At 36.2% G+C, this 13304-nt stretch overlaps 1 protein-coding gene across 2 annotated transcripts; it reads right to left on the reverse strand.

The window, feature by feature from the left end:
- Positions 1–3674: 3674 nt before the first annotated feature.
- LOC119785129 (phospholipase ABHD3-like) lies at positions 3675–11388 on the reverse strand. 2 transcript variants are annotated; one of them, XM_038287562.1, is made up of 9 exons: positions 11224–11388; positions 8322–8482; positions 8058–8240; positions 7132–7177; positions 6190–6302; positions 5937–6110; positions 5787–5835; positions 4033–4198; positions 3675–3935 (listed from the first exon to the last, which is right to left on the reverse strand). In XM_038287562.1, the coding sequence occupies exons 1-9, from the start codon at positions 11227–11229 to the stop codon at positions 3706–3708; spliced, it is 1128 nt and encodes a 375-aa protein (XP_038143490.1). In that variant the 5' UTR covers positions 11230–11388; the 3' UTR covers positions 3675–3705. The 2 variants fall into 2 exon arrangements, with proteins under 2 accessions (XP_038143490.1, XP_038143489.1); XM_038287561.1 differs by having other exon boundaries at positions 10989–11388.
- Between the last annotated feature and the right edge of the window lie 1916 nt (positions 11389–13304).

Here is a 13304-nt window from a genome sequence, read left to right on the forward strand (position 1 = left end):
GGCAAAGGATGATGCCACAATTGGGTATATATATATATATATATATATATATATATATATATATATATATATATATCAAGTTGATGCTTGGTAGAAAAATAGTTTATTTAATAGTGTAGGTAAATATCTGTTTTTAACTGAATTAGGTAAACCAGTGAAAACAGGTTTTTTCCCATTATGCTAAGAATAAGTTGCTTTCCTTCCTTCTTATGCCTCCACAGTAGCAGTGGATGGCTTTTAAAGGTGAAAGCATTAATTGCAGCTCTCAGATTACAATCTACAGGATTTAGAAAGTAGCTATTTGGTTCTATTTTTTCCACAAAGAAAATGCCACTTCAGGCCTGTTTTTCCAGACCACAAATGAATCTACATGAGAGTTGGAGTGGTTAGGATTGTGACAGAGGGTGTGGGGCTTTATTGGTCATGGTTAATTATTGATGCATTTCTGGTTAATCAGCGACATTAATGACTCTACCTCACCGAGATAAAAGGCTTGGATTTTAAACGATGAAACCAAAGAAGGCAAGCAGTTGGGATCGGCATATTTTAATCACCTTATATGTGGTAATTAAAAGCAACTGAATTATTTGTTAATGAGGATCACAGTCCTAGCCTTTATCTAATACACATAATGCATTTCTTGTTATGTCCAGAGACTTAGACCTTTATAACATTTTATTGCATTACAACCACAAAGTTAAAGGATTCAAAGAGTTTTTCTCGTGGTAGATCATCACAGTGTTGCCCAATTGTGAAGTGAGAGGATAATGATACAGGAGTTTTGAATATTTCTAAAAAGATCAAATCTGTAAAAAAGATTTAAAAAGTGTGGCCTGCATTCATATGCAAGTCTCATCTAATAAAATCCAGTGTAATATATTGCCTTCAGAGGTCAAATTATTTGACAACGAGGTGCTCGCCCCCTCATAGCCCAATCATTGAAAAGCACATGCTAATGTGGCCTTATGAGAGTCAGAGCACATGCTAATGTGCACTCTTCAAAGCCAAAACATGTGCTAAAATGCCCTCAGGTTCCCTGAAGCAGAGCAAAAACGCTTGCTAAACCGTTTTGGCTAAAATGCTAAAAAATGCTAAAGTATTCTCCAAGTAGCGAAGCGCATGCTAAAGTGCCTTCTCAGGAGCCAAAACAGTTGCTTAAGTACCCTCACAGTAGCCAAAGAGCGTGCTAAACTGTGCAGCATGTGTTAAATGCCATCTCAAGCCAAACCACTTGTTAAAGTACCCTCTCAAAAGACTAAGGGCATACTATGGTGCCCCCTTTGAAGCCAAAATGTGCTAAAATGCTCTCTTCTAAGCAAAAACGCATGCTCATGTGCCCTCAAGTATCCTCTCGGGAGCAAAAATGTGTGCTAAAGTATCCTCTCAGACACCAAATCATGTGCTAAGTTACCCTCCCAGTAGCCAAAGCGTGTGCTACAGTGCCCTCTTGGAAGCCAAAACATGTGCTAAATACCCCTTAAGCCAAAACATGGGGTAAAGTGTCCTGTTAGAAGCCTGACATACTACAGTGCCCTCTTGGAACCCAAAGCATGCTAGAATTCTCTCTTTGGAGCCAAATCGCACACTTAAGTGCTCTTTTGGAAGCCACAATGTGTTTAAGTGCCCTACCAAAGGCAAAACGGGTGCTAATTTGGCCTTCTAAAAGCCCTGACCTAAGTCCTATTGAGTATCTTTGGAAGGAGCAGAAGCATGCATCTGGAGAAGGCAGGCTTCAAGCCTGAAACAACTGGAGCAGTTTGTTCATAAGGAGTGGGCCAAAATACCTGCAGAGAGGGGCAGAAGTCTCATAGACATTTACAGGAATCATTTGATTTCAGCGATTTCCTCGAAAAGCCTCTGCAATTAAGTATTAAGTAAGGGTAAAATTATTTTAGACCAGGCCTGTTTCATGAGTATAATTTTTAAATCTTTAAATCTCTTAAAGCATGGTTGAAAAGTAATGTCTGACTTTCATTTTTTTTTTTTTATTTAAATTGATACTTTTCTCAGATTCAGGTTATTCGTGTAAGCAAGTAGGTTATATTTTTATTAAAGGAAGGGAACCAACAATTTTGTCCAAGTGTGTAGATAATATAAAGGAAGCCTTTGAGGAAAAGAGGCCGGGCGAATTTCACAAGAAGCCCTGTTTAGGCCAATGCACTGATATTTTAGAATGGCCCAGTCAAAGTCCAGATTTCCAATCAACTGAGAATGAATATGTTTTTTTTTTTTATTCTACTTAGACAATGTTTAATCTACCTGAGCTTGCAAAGAAGGGTCAACATTCTGGTTAAGACATTTCCTAAGACAACAAAGTATTGACTAGGGGGATGAATTAAAACATAGTTAATAGTTTCTTAGAAAACGGAGAGAAAAGTTTAATTTTCTTTCCACTTAAAAATTATGTTAACCCTCATTTTGGTCAGATTTGTAGTTGTGCATAAAAAGCTCAAAGGGACTGAATTCTTCAAGGCAGTGAATGCAACCTAAGATGTTCATTCACCAGATAGAATGAAAATTCTTTAGATGCCAGTCTTTATTTGCTTCTACAAGGTATCACACATAACATAAACCAAGTATGTATATACAGAGATATACAAGCGTCTCGTGTATAATAGGATTGTGCGCATTGGCTCACTGAGAATTTAAAATAAAGGCAACAATGTCACTTAGAAATTACAAGGTGATAAAAAAAAAAAAAAAACATGTTTTAAACATGTTCAAAGAGCTGTCAAAACACACATTTTTTAAAGGCAAAAATATCAATTCAACTGCAATAGTTTATTGTCCTCTATAGTGCATACATTTTTTTTCTCTCTAGGAGTAGGATAGAAAAATGAATAAAACATGTCTTCTACAGTGAATCCAACTTCATTTTCACTGCCAGTTTACCACATTAAGGTAAGGTTCATTCATAATCAGTGCTCCCTTCATTACAATCAAACATGTCAGTTCTGCTCATACAGAAAAACATTGTTCAAAGACAATTATGAATATTTAAGCAGATTCATACTTATATCTTCTTATAAACAGCATTTATACATTACAACTTTTTTTAACACTGTGCAAATGACAAAGGCAAATTATGAGAATTCAAACTTTAAAACACTTCACATTCTTCCAGATGGAATATTGTAAGTTCACACAGAGCAAAAGTGCTTACCTTACAGAATGTTTCACTAATCTACCTTAGGTAAAAGCTGCGCTCTGTACTTATACTAATTGAAGGCATTTAAAATACCAAATTTTTTTATCTTTATTATAGAGCAAAAAAGTATAGCAGTTGGATTTTAAACATTCCTTCAAGGCAATTAGTTTAAAAATGATTTCTATTTTCTGCACACCTTATTTTGCAGTGCTTCCAGGGCTGATGTTGAGGAGGAAATGGAAAGCAGTTAACATTCCAAAAAACCAGTCATTCAAAATGTTCTATTTGTGCGAAAGCTTTTTCTTCTGTTCTTGTATTTTTTTAAACTGGCTCCAGAACTTCATACTTCAATACTTGAAAAGTGGCTTTGCCTCCGACAATTTCACTGTTTTTTAGGTTTGCTTATTTTGCTCCCATCTGAGGTATGTCAGCAGAGCTGCGGCGACGTCAAAACATTTGGATGGACGGCTAACGGCATGCAAGGAACAACCAATGCAATTCACTTAATTTTTCCTTTTTTTTTGGGGGTTTTCCTACGTTCCGATTTCTGTAGTTGATTATTGTTTACAGTCGTGCTGGTGTTGAGAAAGCTCATCTTTTTTTATTCTACAGGCTCTTTTGATTTCCCCTGGATGTTCAAAGACTGCCTGGACGAACTGGCCAAACAGGCGCTCCATATAACTCTCCCCCCGAGGAAACAGACCCTGCAGGAAGGCAATGTGTCCCCCATGATCAGTCAGCAGCAGGGCCACGTTTGGCAGAGCCTGGACTATGGCAACAGGGAATGCTGCAAAGGCCATAAACATATTCAAAGAGACATAGATTATAAATTACAAAGTCCACCGATCTCTTAAATGGCTCCCAGCTTCCTGTTATCTACTCACCACTCTGCGGAGAGAATGGGTCATCAGCAGCGTTGAGACACAGGATAGGTACACTAGTGTTGGGGAGCTTTTTGGCAGGGCTGGCATCTCGGTAATAATCTACACAAGTCTTGTAACCAAACAGGTGGGAAGTGAAACGCTCGTCAAACTCGCGGATGGTCCGTGCCTAGAACACAGACAAGAATGAGACAATGAAGGGCAGGAAAATAAATGAAAGTGTTAAAAGCTTTAAATTAATCCCCTAACTGCAGTAAACAGAATGAATCCTGACCATTAGCCAAAACGAGAGAGGTACAAAATGGAGACCTTTTCCAGGTCTTTTAGAAGGTAAAGAAGGTTTGATGTCAACAGCATCACAATTTATGTGTGTAAACATTGAGCTTAAGATCAGCTATGATGACTTCATTAAGTTCCAAAGCACTTTAGCTGTGAAACCAAACATGTTTAATCAGTTAGTCAGAAGCATGATTTAGCAAATAAGGGTCAAACTCCAGTCGTCAAGGGCTGGCATCCTGCCACTGGTCCAACAAATCACTAAATGAACTCCTCAACAAGCTTTCAAATCCTCCAGAGTTGTGCTAATGACCTAATTATTTGACTGAGGTGTTTTAAAGCAGGCTTTGATCTGAAATAAGCAGGACACCGGCCCTAAAGGACCGGAGCTTAACACGTCGGATTTAGGCTGAAGAAACAAGATGTCCAAGAGGACTTTTATATCATGCATTTGAAACCCTTAAAAAATTATACCTGTAATCACACAACACATTTCATAAATCTAGCAGCTGTATTAAGTGTTTTAAAACATTACAGAAAAAATCCTGAAGAGAAAAAAGGAGAAGAGTCACTTCTGGGAAGAACACTGTAACATAGTAATAGGTGGGAGGTGAAGAGGATGAGAAATTCATATCTCTCACCACCAGATGTCCTTCTTGATCACTGCATCAATGAGGCCTCAAGTAAAGCAACAAGCTTCAACATAGCCCCGACTAGAGCATCACTAGTTGGGCACCTTTGTTGGACTGGCCCACAGCACTATAGATCCTCCATCATACTTAACTATGTGCATTTAGCCATAGTCTATCAAAACCTACTGCTCCAGTCAAGCCCGAAGAGAAACATACATTCTAGCTTTGCAGGACTTGTGCAGTAGATGGTTCAATGTTGGGCGACCATGTTAGTGAATAACTGAGTTTGAGAATAATTGCTACAGCTTAGAGCAATGCCCTGTGTTTGAAATATTGCATTAAAATAAAACACCTTTACCTTAAGATGCTATCGTTTGCTGCAATTATCCAATCATTATTTATTTTTTTGATTATTTCATTTCCATGTTCCTCTCTGTTCTTGACGGTAAATTAACAGGCATCCTTGACCAGCCTTGTATGTCAGATTTACTATGAACTTCTTAATTATTGCTCCTAAAGTGTCGAAAATAAAGTAGGTTTATCTGTCATGTCAAAGTTAAACCTCAGGTAAATAGGAATTAGTATTACTAATTAAAATTTCAACTTAAAAGTAAAGTACAATTCAAAAAATAAATACATTTTTGGGTTACATTTATTTTTCAGGTATAAACTGCTTCAAGGGTCACTTTTTGAAAAACAATAACAATAATTTGGATTTCTTTTTCTCCACTAAGTAAATCTAGTACAATACATGAAAACATAAAACTATGTCTCTGTCCTAAAAACAAAGATACATTTATACAATATAATAATTGTGAAAGATACAGAACATTAGGTTAAAAGAAGCACCTTCAGGACGTAGTCCACATCCACCACTTTCTCCAGAATCTTCCTGTGCCTGAAAGAAATAAACAAAACAGCATTTAGTTCTCTTTTACAACCAAGTCTACACATTTAGCTGTACTTTGCTACATTTAAGAGAACAACAAACTATGCAACCTAGAAACTTTTTGACGCAGGCCGTTGGTGAGATGTTTGTTGAAAAGAAGCCAGTTGAGAGGTTCCTCCATCGAGTCCGATGACCTCAGTGCATCCCAGGCTACGGAGATCGTGATGCCTGCCACCATTCCTGACTCTGTGCGCTTACGGGCCAAATAGTTTAATAATATCATACTAAAGAAAAGAAGAAAGGGGGGAAAATTAACTAGTTGGATCTCATAGAGATACGCTGGACAGATCTCTAACCACTCACCCTCCAAGAGATACACCAGCACCAAGCACAGGAGCCTGAGGGTACAAGCCTTTCACATGCTGCACCACTCGCTCCAAATCTGAAGTATTAGCAGCGCAGTAGGTGACAGGAGTCTGAAAGAAACACACATTCAAAAGAGGAAGTGTTAGATTAACAGTGAGAAAGCCGACTTCCTTTATAAATATTGTTGCTAGCAGTTGCTCTGTCAACTCTCAGCTTGTCGGTCAGTTACATTTCTTACACTGAGCATCCAAATGTATTAAAAAAAGGGTAAAAAATAAGAATATTACTCACAGATAAATATATTTCATTTACTTAAGAGGTCAGGCAAAGCGACATTAACTATTAAAAATGCAGAGTGCTTCTTCAAGAGAAATAAGAAAGAAAATTAGTAAATTTATAGTAGCCGAATGTTCTTCATTAAGAAGAGTGTTTCATTAAAGCATTGTCTCAAAAAGCCAGAAATAAAACAATATTAGAACCAAACGATTATAATGTGTCAAAATCAAAAACAGATTCTATGAAGTATAATTCCATGTTCTTCCCTCTTTTATTTATCCCAAAAATGTGATTAATTATAACGAGAAATCGTTATAAAAAATAAAAAAAACTATTTTCTAGATTTAAAACAATTGAAAGAAAAAGAAATCAATAACTCATCTTCTACAAAGTTGAAATCCATATATGTTTTGGGCAAAAATGTACTCTCATTAAATACATCCTAACATTTTTTTTTTTAAATAAGAACATTGAATACATTTTTAAAAAAGGAAATTGGAAAAAAAAATCAGAAGATATAAATAATGATTAATAGAAATTTTATAATGACAAAGTATTTTAGCTCTTTACATCTTTCACATTTATGAGCTAAAAAGGGTGAAATAATAATGAACTTTAACAAAGCCCTGAAGTAGTCTAGAAGTTAAAAATACCATCACCTACCAACAACTCCTCCCCTCCTACTCCTCTGTTGTTGAAGACTACAGATCTGGAAAAGAGTCGATAAATAGAGATTCTGTCTCTAAAGGAAACATGTCAGCTGATATTAAATACAGCAGTCTGTCAAACATGCATCAGCTGACTTATCTACTAGTAAAGTCTGAACAGAAACTAGTCTGGCTTGCTCCCTCCCTACTACTGGACACACCCTGTTATGAGATACAAACTGTTTTAAAATACATTGATCTAGTCTTACAGCAGATACATTTTGAAAATAAAAACTAAAAAAAAAAAATTACTTTCAGGATATTTTAAATGAGGAAAGTACCTTTTTAGTTTCATATACAATTCAAGTAATTGAAACAGATTTTATATTTGTGCTCAACTTTTTTTTACTTGTTAGGAATAACAAGGGGCTTTTATTTTGTAAATACTTGTTATTTTGTAAATGCGACTTAATGCCAAGTCATTCTTCAAGACCCTTAAATTGGGCACAAATGTTAATTTTCATGAGTTAAAGGTTACGAGGGATTAGATATTGACATAATTTCTGCACATCAACAAAAAAACAATGTTTAAAAGAAAAGGCTCAAGTTTAAATATGTGGCCAAAACACTACCGCGGCTCAAGCTTTTTAAGAGCAGCTTTTTTAAAATCTTTTTAATCACACTAACTACGCCTTGTCCACTGTTAACTGTTGTAAAGGATCTATGATGCTGTGGGCTCATCTCTTTTCAAAAGAATCTGGAAACCCTGCTAAGTGTGTGTAGTGTTGAAAGATTCAACCATATTTACATAAAAATGTCCCTTTGAATAAATGTGCTTAAGCATCACAAGTAATAATATTAATTCAAATATGCCAAGTGGAATATATCTCTGATTCTGGTGTTTGTTTATTTGTTTGTAGTAGTTTCAGGAGCAAAGCCTACCTGTAACCCCGTCTTGTTGCTTGGCTGACAGCATGAAGCACGTAAGCCTGTTGGCTGTTCCCCGTCAGGCCTGGTAGGATCAGCACAGTGGGACGAGTTTTGGCTTCAGGGTAAGTCCTGCTGGTATGGTTGTCAACCCAGTCCAAGGAGATCTGACCACCATCAACAGTACGAATCAGCTCACTGGGAAGTAAAGTCAGTTCACGTTATTTAATATTTAACTCGCTCATCTGTCTGACAGGAAAACAAAGCGTTTGTTCTTACTTTCGATAAAAGACAGTGGGTTTTGATTTAAGCAGCGCACAGACCAGCGTCTGCAGCCGCCCTCCCCAGCACCAGGGAGTGGGACAAAACCGCTCCGATACCACAGGACAGTGCTTATAGAGAAATGCACTGAACGCTTCACTGCATATTAAGATGGGGATCTGAAAGATAAACAGAACAAAAACACTTACAAAGCACAGGAGAAAAGATTAACACCATTTTATGAAACAAAAATATGTGCAGCTTTAAAGCATTACTCAGCTAAAACACTACTTTGCAAGCGGTATTTTTTACGATTTTGATTTAGAAAACTTACCTTATTTCAGTGGTATATAAAAAAGCCTTTAAACATCATGAAAGACGAGGTGTCTGAGAATACTTTTATCAGTCCTATTATGTTCACAAACTTGGCAAAAGTATATTTTTTCGTAAATGTTATAAAAGATAAAAACAGTAAGAAATAAATATGTCAATACTCTGATAGCTTTAAGGTCTTTAGTTTCATAGAATTAGATCTTGCCATATTACTTCATTAGCGATGATTAAACACTTTAAGCAGAAGTATCTGGGTTAATTAGATGCTTAAAAACCAATGTAATAAACCTTTCTACAAGAAGTTTCAGTTAAAAATTACAAGTTGGAAGGGCTAAACATAACTTTAGATTTTTGTTAGAATAAGTTATATTGGAACTAGGGCTGCAAATCGATTAATCTGACAAATATTTTTTTAATTAATCGATTAATAATCAGATAGCAAAAGGTTCTTTAAAGAAGACATTTTACAAAATTAAACCAGGTGCAACTAAAACTTTTCCACTTGAGGAGATCTGGATAGACCATGTTGACAGAAGAAAAAGTTTTTTTTTTTATCTTAAATGCAATTTAAGATAAAAAAAAAATTTGCAATTTGCAATTTTTTTTACAATTTTGGTAATTTTGGCTGCTCAAGGTGGGTTGCGCTGGCATGTTTAAGAGTCCCTACACTCCATTTAACGAATAATCGATACTAAGTTACTGGACGATTATCTCAATAATCGATTAAATCACAATTCATCCGATTAATTGTTTCAGCCTTAGTTTGAACTATATTGCAATAATCTCAATTATTTATATTTAAGAGAAAACTTTAAGAAAAAAATTGTTAAAGAGGATTTAAACCAGATAAACTAGAAAAGAGGTAAAGACTGAATAAAAAAAATTAAGAAATAAACAAAAAAAATTAACACTAAGTAAAAGTATATTTAGCATCGAGTAAATTAATCAGTTATTCAACTAAAGAATAATAATATGGATATTACTATTACAAATAAATAGTAATAACAAACAAATGTATTTATTAGGGGGTTTAGAATAATAGAATAAGGGCAATTATTTAAAATACTGACAATTAAGAGCCATTTGGTGCATTTAAAAAAAGGGTCTATTTTAAAACAGGCGAAAAAATGTTATGGAAAAAAATACAAATTAAAATATTGAGAAGACTGTTAAAAATAGGTGAGAATAAGGCTCGGGCACAGCGCGTTGCATTCTGGGTACGCCGCCATATTGGTAGCTAGTTGCTACGGTAAACAAAGACCTAAAACAGCATAGAGACAGAGCAGAAAGACGAGTAAACAGCGATGTTAAAAGCGAAGAAAGGATGCGGAATATACCGAGACACACTGCAGAGGGAAGCCAGGGACCGTTATCTGCAAAAGATGGGCTTCATAAACGGACTTGATCCCTACGAAGTAGAAAGCAAGGAGTGGAGCGTTGGGGAAGAAGGAGGACGTATTTTCGTATCTAGTGTGTGGCGTCAGTGCCTACACACATGAAGAGTTTCGCTGCTACAAGTCGCTAGAGGCTTACAAACAGCTGACAGATGGAAAAGTTCATGACATGGAAGTAATCAAACCGAATGAGAACACAGTCATCAGAGCCAAGGTAAGCTACCGTCTCAACATGGTGTGGTGTTTGTTGTGGTGATAAGACTAGGTGCTGGCACTAACGTAAAACATCAAAAATGTATCTACTGGCTTTCCTGGTGAAACAACCAAAACTATTAACCCTATTATAAACTATTAATGACAAAATAAACAGAGTAGGACAACGGTTTTGTGTTTCAGTGGACCTGGCTAACCCTCTGGAACACAACCCTACTTCAGCTCATGCTACAGATCAGCCAACAACGGTTAACTTGAAATGATACATGAATAAAAACAGTATGTTCTGTAACTTACCAGAATGAAAATGCCGGGAACACACTCTCATGGACGCAGGGATTGAGTTGAAAGTTATATTTGGCCGTCTTACAGCAGCGACCCATGCTAGCCGGCGACTCTTTGTTATGGAGGACATTTGTTTTCCATTGAGACGCCTCCAGGTTGGAAAACGGTAAAAAGACAATCCATTTGGGATTTTTTTCCCCGTCCAGTCACAGCTTGCGCTACTACACCCTACGACACAGCAACCGGTGACCATAACGACAGCAGAGGTAAAATGAAACGGCAAAAAACTAAGCAAACTACTAGCAGAAGAAAGCTAGTCCTTACAGGCGCGAAGTGTAAACAGTGGGCTGACCAGCTATCAATATGGCTGCCGCGCAACGTGTGACGTCATGTGCCCGAGCCTTATAGAAAAAAGCGCATCATGCAGCTATAGCTGCTCAGCCAGAGCGCAGTGACTGACCTGACATTTGCGGCCCCACAGATAGTACAGAGCGGCTGTCAGGGAGCAGATGAACACCGTGTATGGCCTGGAAACACACTCCCAGTATGTTCTCCACAGCTCCGCATTGGTTAAATACATGCCCGTGACCTATGGCTATCCTTCAACACAAACCTTAACCGGCCGCGCCAACAGGGCTCGACACAGCAAAGAACTGACAGACAGAAAATAGTTAAAGTAACCTCCGGGAACCTGCCTTCATCCCCACCAGCTACCGATCAAAGGCCGCTTCCAGATTCCCCTTTGCTGCGATAAGTCCCATCAGCTGTGATAATGGTGGAGTCCCCCTGCAGGCCTTTTTTTTTTTCTTTTGGGCCGGTATCTTCTCCGAAAGGAGACCCGCTTCCGGGATATTAGCGTTACTGACGGTAACTGAGTTTGAACCAATCAGCGTTGTCGTTTCATGAAAGACCCGCCTTCTGTCCTTCTTTGCCCTACATCATATTTCTGATACGCTTTAGCGCCATCTCCAACGGTGTGGAGATTACCTGTAAACGCAGTTACAAAGGCCGTGAAGTTGATTGCAACATTTTTGAAGTAAACTAAACACATTTTCTAATGGGTGAAATACTCTCATATTTTTACATTCTTGTTTTATATTATTTAATGCATGACTAAGAAACAAACAAACAAAGAAATTGCATATACTGTAAAAATATTTTGATAAACAGAGGTGTCAAAGTATTAATGTTTATTACTCAAGTAGAAGCATAAATCCTACTGTTTAAAAACACTTTTGTGCAAGATAGAGTATCAACTTAAGCTTTTTACTAAAGTAAAAGTACCTGTTTTAAAACTACTAAAAGTAAAGAAAGTAAAAGTAATGCAGGGGGAAAAAATTAAGGAACATTCTTCTACAGTTCTGGATGATAGCTTCTTTATACCTAATTTTTATAACTAGTGGCAACAGTGTCAAACTTAACTTTGCATCATCTTGAAAAACAGTTTTATACATGGCCAAAAATTAAGTTGGTGCAGTACTGAGTCCAACCACAAAGAAATTAATAGTCTGAAAATATTGGCAAATTATTTTGGTTGTTTTATTTAGTTTTTTTTGCCATAACAAAAATGAGTTTAAATGAAACAGAATTAACAAGTGCATTTTTAAAAGTAAGGAGTAGAAATTAAAGATAATTGCAAGAATAAATAAGGAGTAGAAGTAAAAAGTTGTCTACTCCAGTATAGATAGCCTAAATTTCTTCACAAGTAACATAACTTACTCTACTGTTAAATTACCTTTCTTTTTTTTTGTTTACTCTTTATTTAAAATTAATTTTTGATGGCATATTTACATAAGCTGCTGTGTGGATTTTCAAGCATCATGCTGTTTATATAATAAAGTCACACAATGACCTGAACTTTTAAGTTTCCAATGATTTTCTACATTTTACAAAGAAGGATGTTTCCTACCCTCTTCTCTCTGAGAACTGCAAAATAATTCATGTGTTATTGTAGCTTAAAAAAGCTAGATAATCATGGATAAAAAATCTCAACATTAATCACAAAATCTCAATGATTTTGAAATAACAATTTCCTTGTTGATGACATTTATCAAAATACAAAAATGTGCTTCCTTTATAACCAGTTCTGTGCTGAAAAAAGTGAAATGAATAAAAATTTAATTGAATTTTGAAATTTCTATTGCCATGACTTATTTAGTAGAAAAGCACTGATCCATTTTCTTTTTTCACACCAATCCAATACAAATACCTGGACTGGATGTATTGGCTGACGTGATCTGTTCCTACTGTTGAATTAATAAACACTGATAAAGAATTTACTAGCTTATAAACACGTTTCGATTCAAACACTAGTTTTAGAAACATCACCCACCAACAGTAGGTTTTCTTTTTGTACTTGCACTGTGCACACCACAGGAGGTGGCCTTTACCTTGACTGAAAATGCAAATACCTAATATGAACTTAACCTGAAACATATTTATGCTTTATGTTCCCCCCTAGACCATACTGTCCTGGGCAGACATATGCATATGGGAAATATCAATACCCATCATTGCTTATATAATTGTCCAAACATCATAAACTTCTTCTCGTTGGTATTATCTGTGGTACTTTGGAATTTTGCACATTAAATGCATTTAAAATAATGTGATGTTTATAAAGTTTGTAGGTTAGGAGATTACAAATAAAATTGATTAGATCCACAAAGCTGACATTCCCATGTACCATACTTTTTTATTTTATATCTTTTTTCAAAGACACTTTTTCAAAGTATGAGCAAATAACTGATATAAAAATGCCATGAATAAAAAGGAA

This window comes from Cyprinodon tularosa, unplaced genomic scaffold (genome assembly GCF_016077235.1).
Source record: "Cyprinodon tularosa strain WSP-4 unplaced genomic scaffold, ASM1607723v1 ctg24, whole genome shotgun sequence".
Taxonomy (NCBI): domain Eukaryota; kingdom Metazoa; phylum Chordata; class Actinopteri; order Cyprinodontiformes; family Cyprinodontidae; genus Cyprinodon; species Cyprinodon tularosa.

Excerpts from the sequence above, each read along its gene's own strand:
- LOC119785129 (XM_038287561.1), bottom strand. The coding sequence starts at position 11,108 with ATGTATTTAACCAATGCGGAGCTGTGGAGAACATACTGGGAGTGTGTT. Across the intron at positions 7,178-8,057 it reads GCAACAAGACGGGGTTACAG|ATCTGTAGTCTTCAACAACA; the intron begins GTAGGCTTTGCT and ends ACTCTTTTCCAG. Across the intron at positions 6,303-7,131 it reads TAGGAGGGGAGGAGTTGTTG|ACTCCTGTCACCTACTGCGC; the intron begins GTAGGTGATGGT and ends TGTTTCTTTCAG.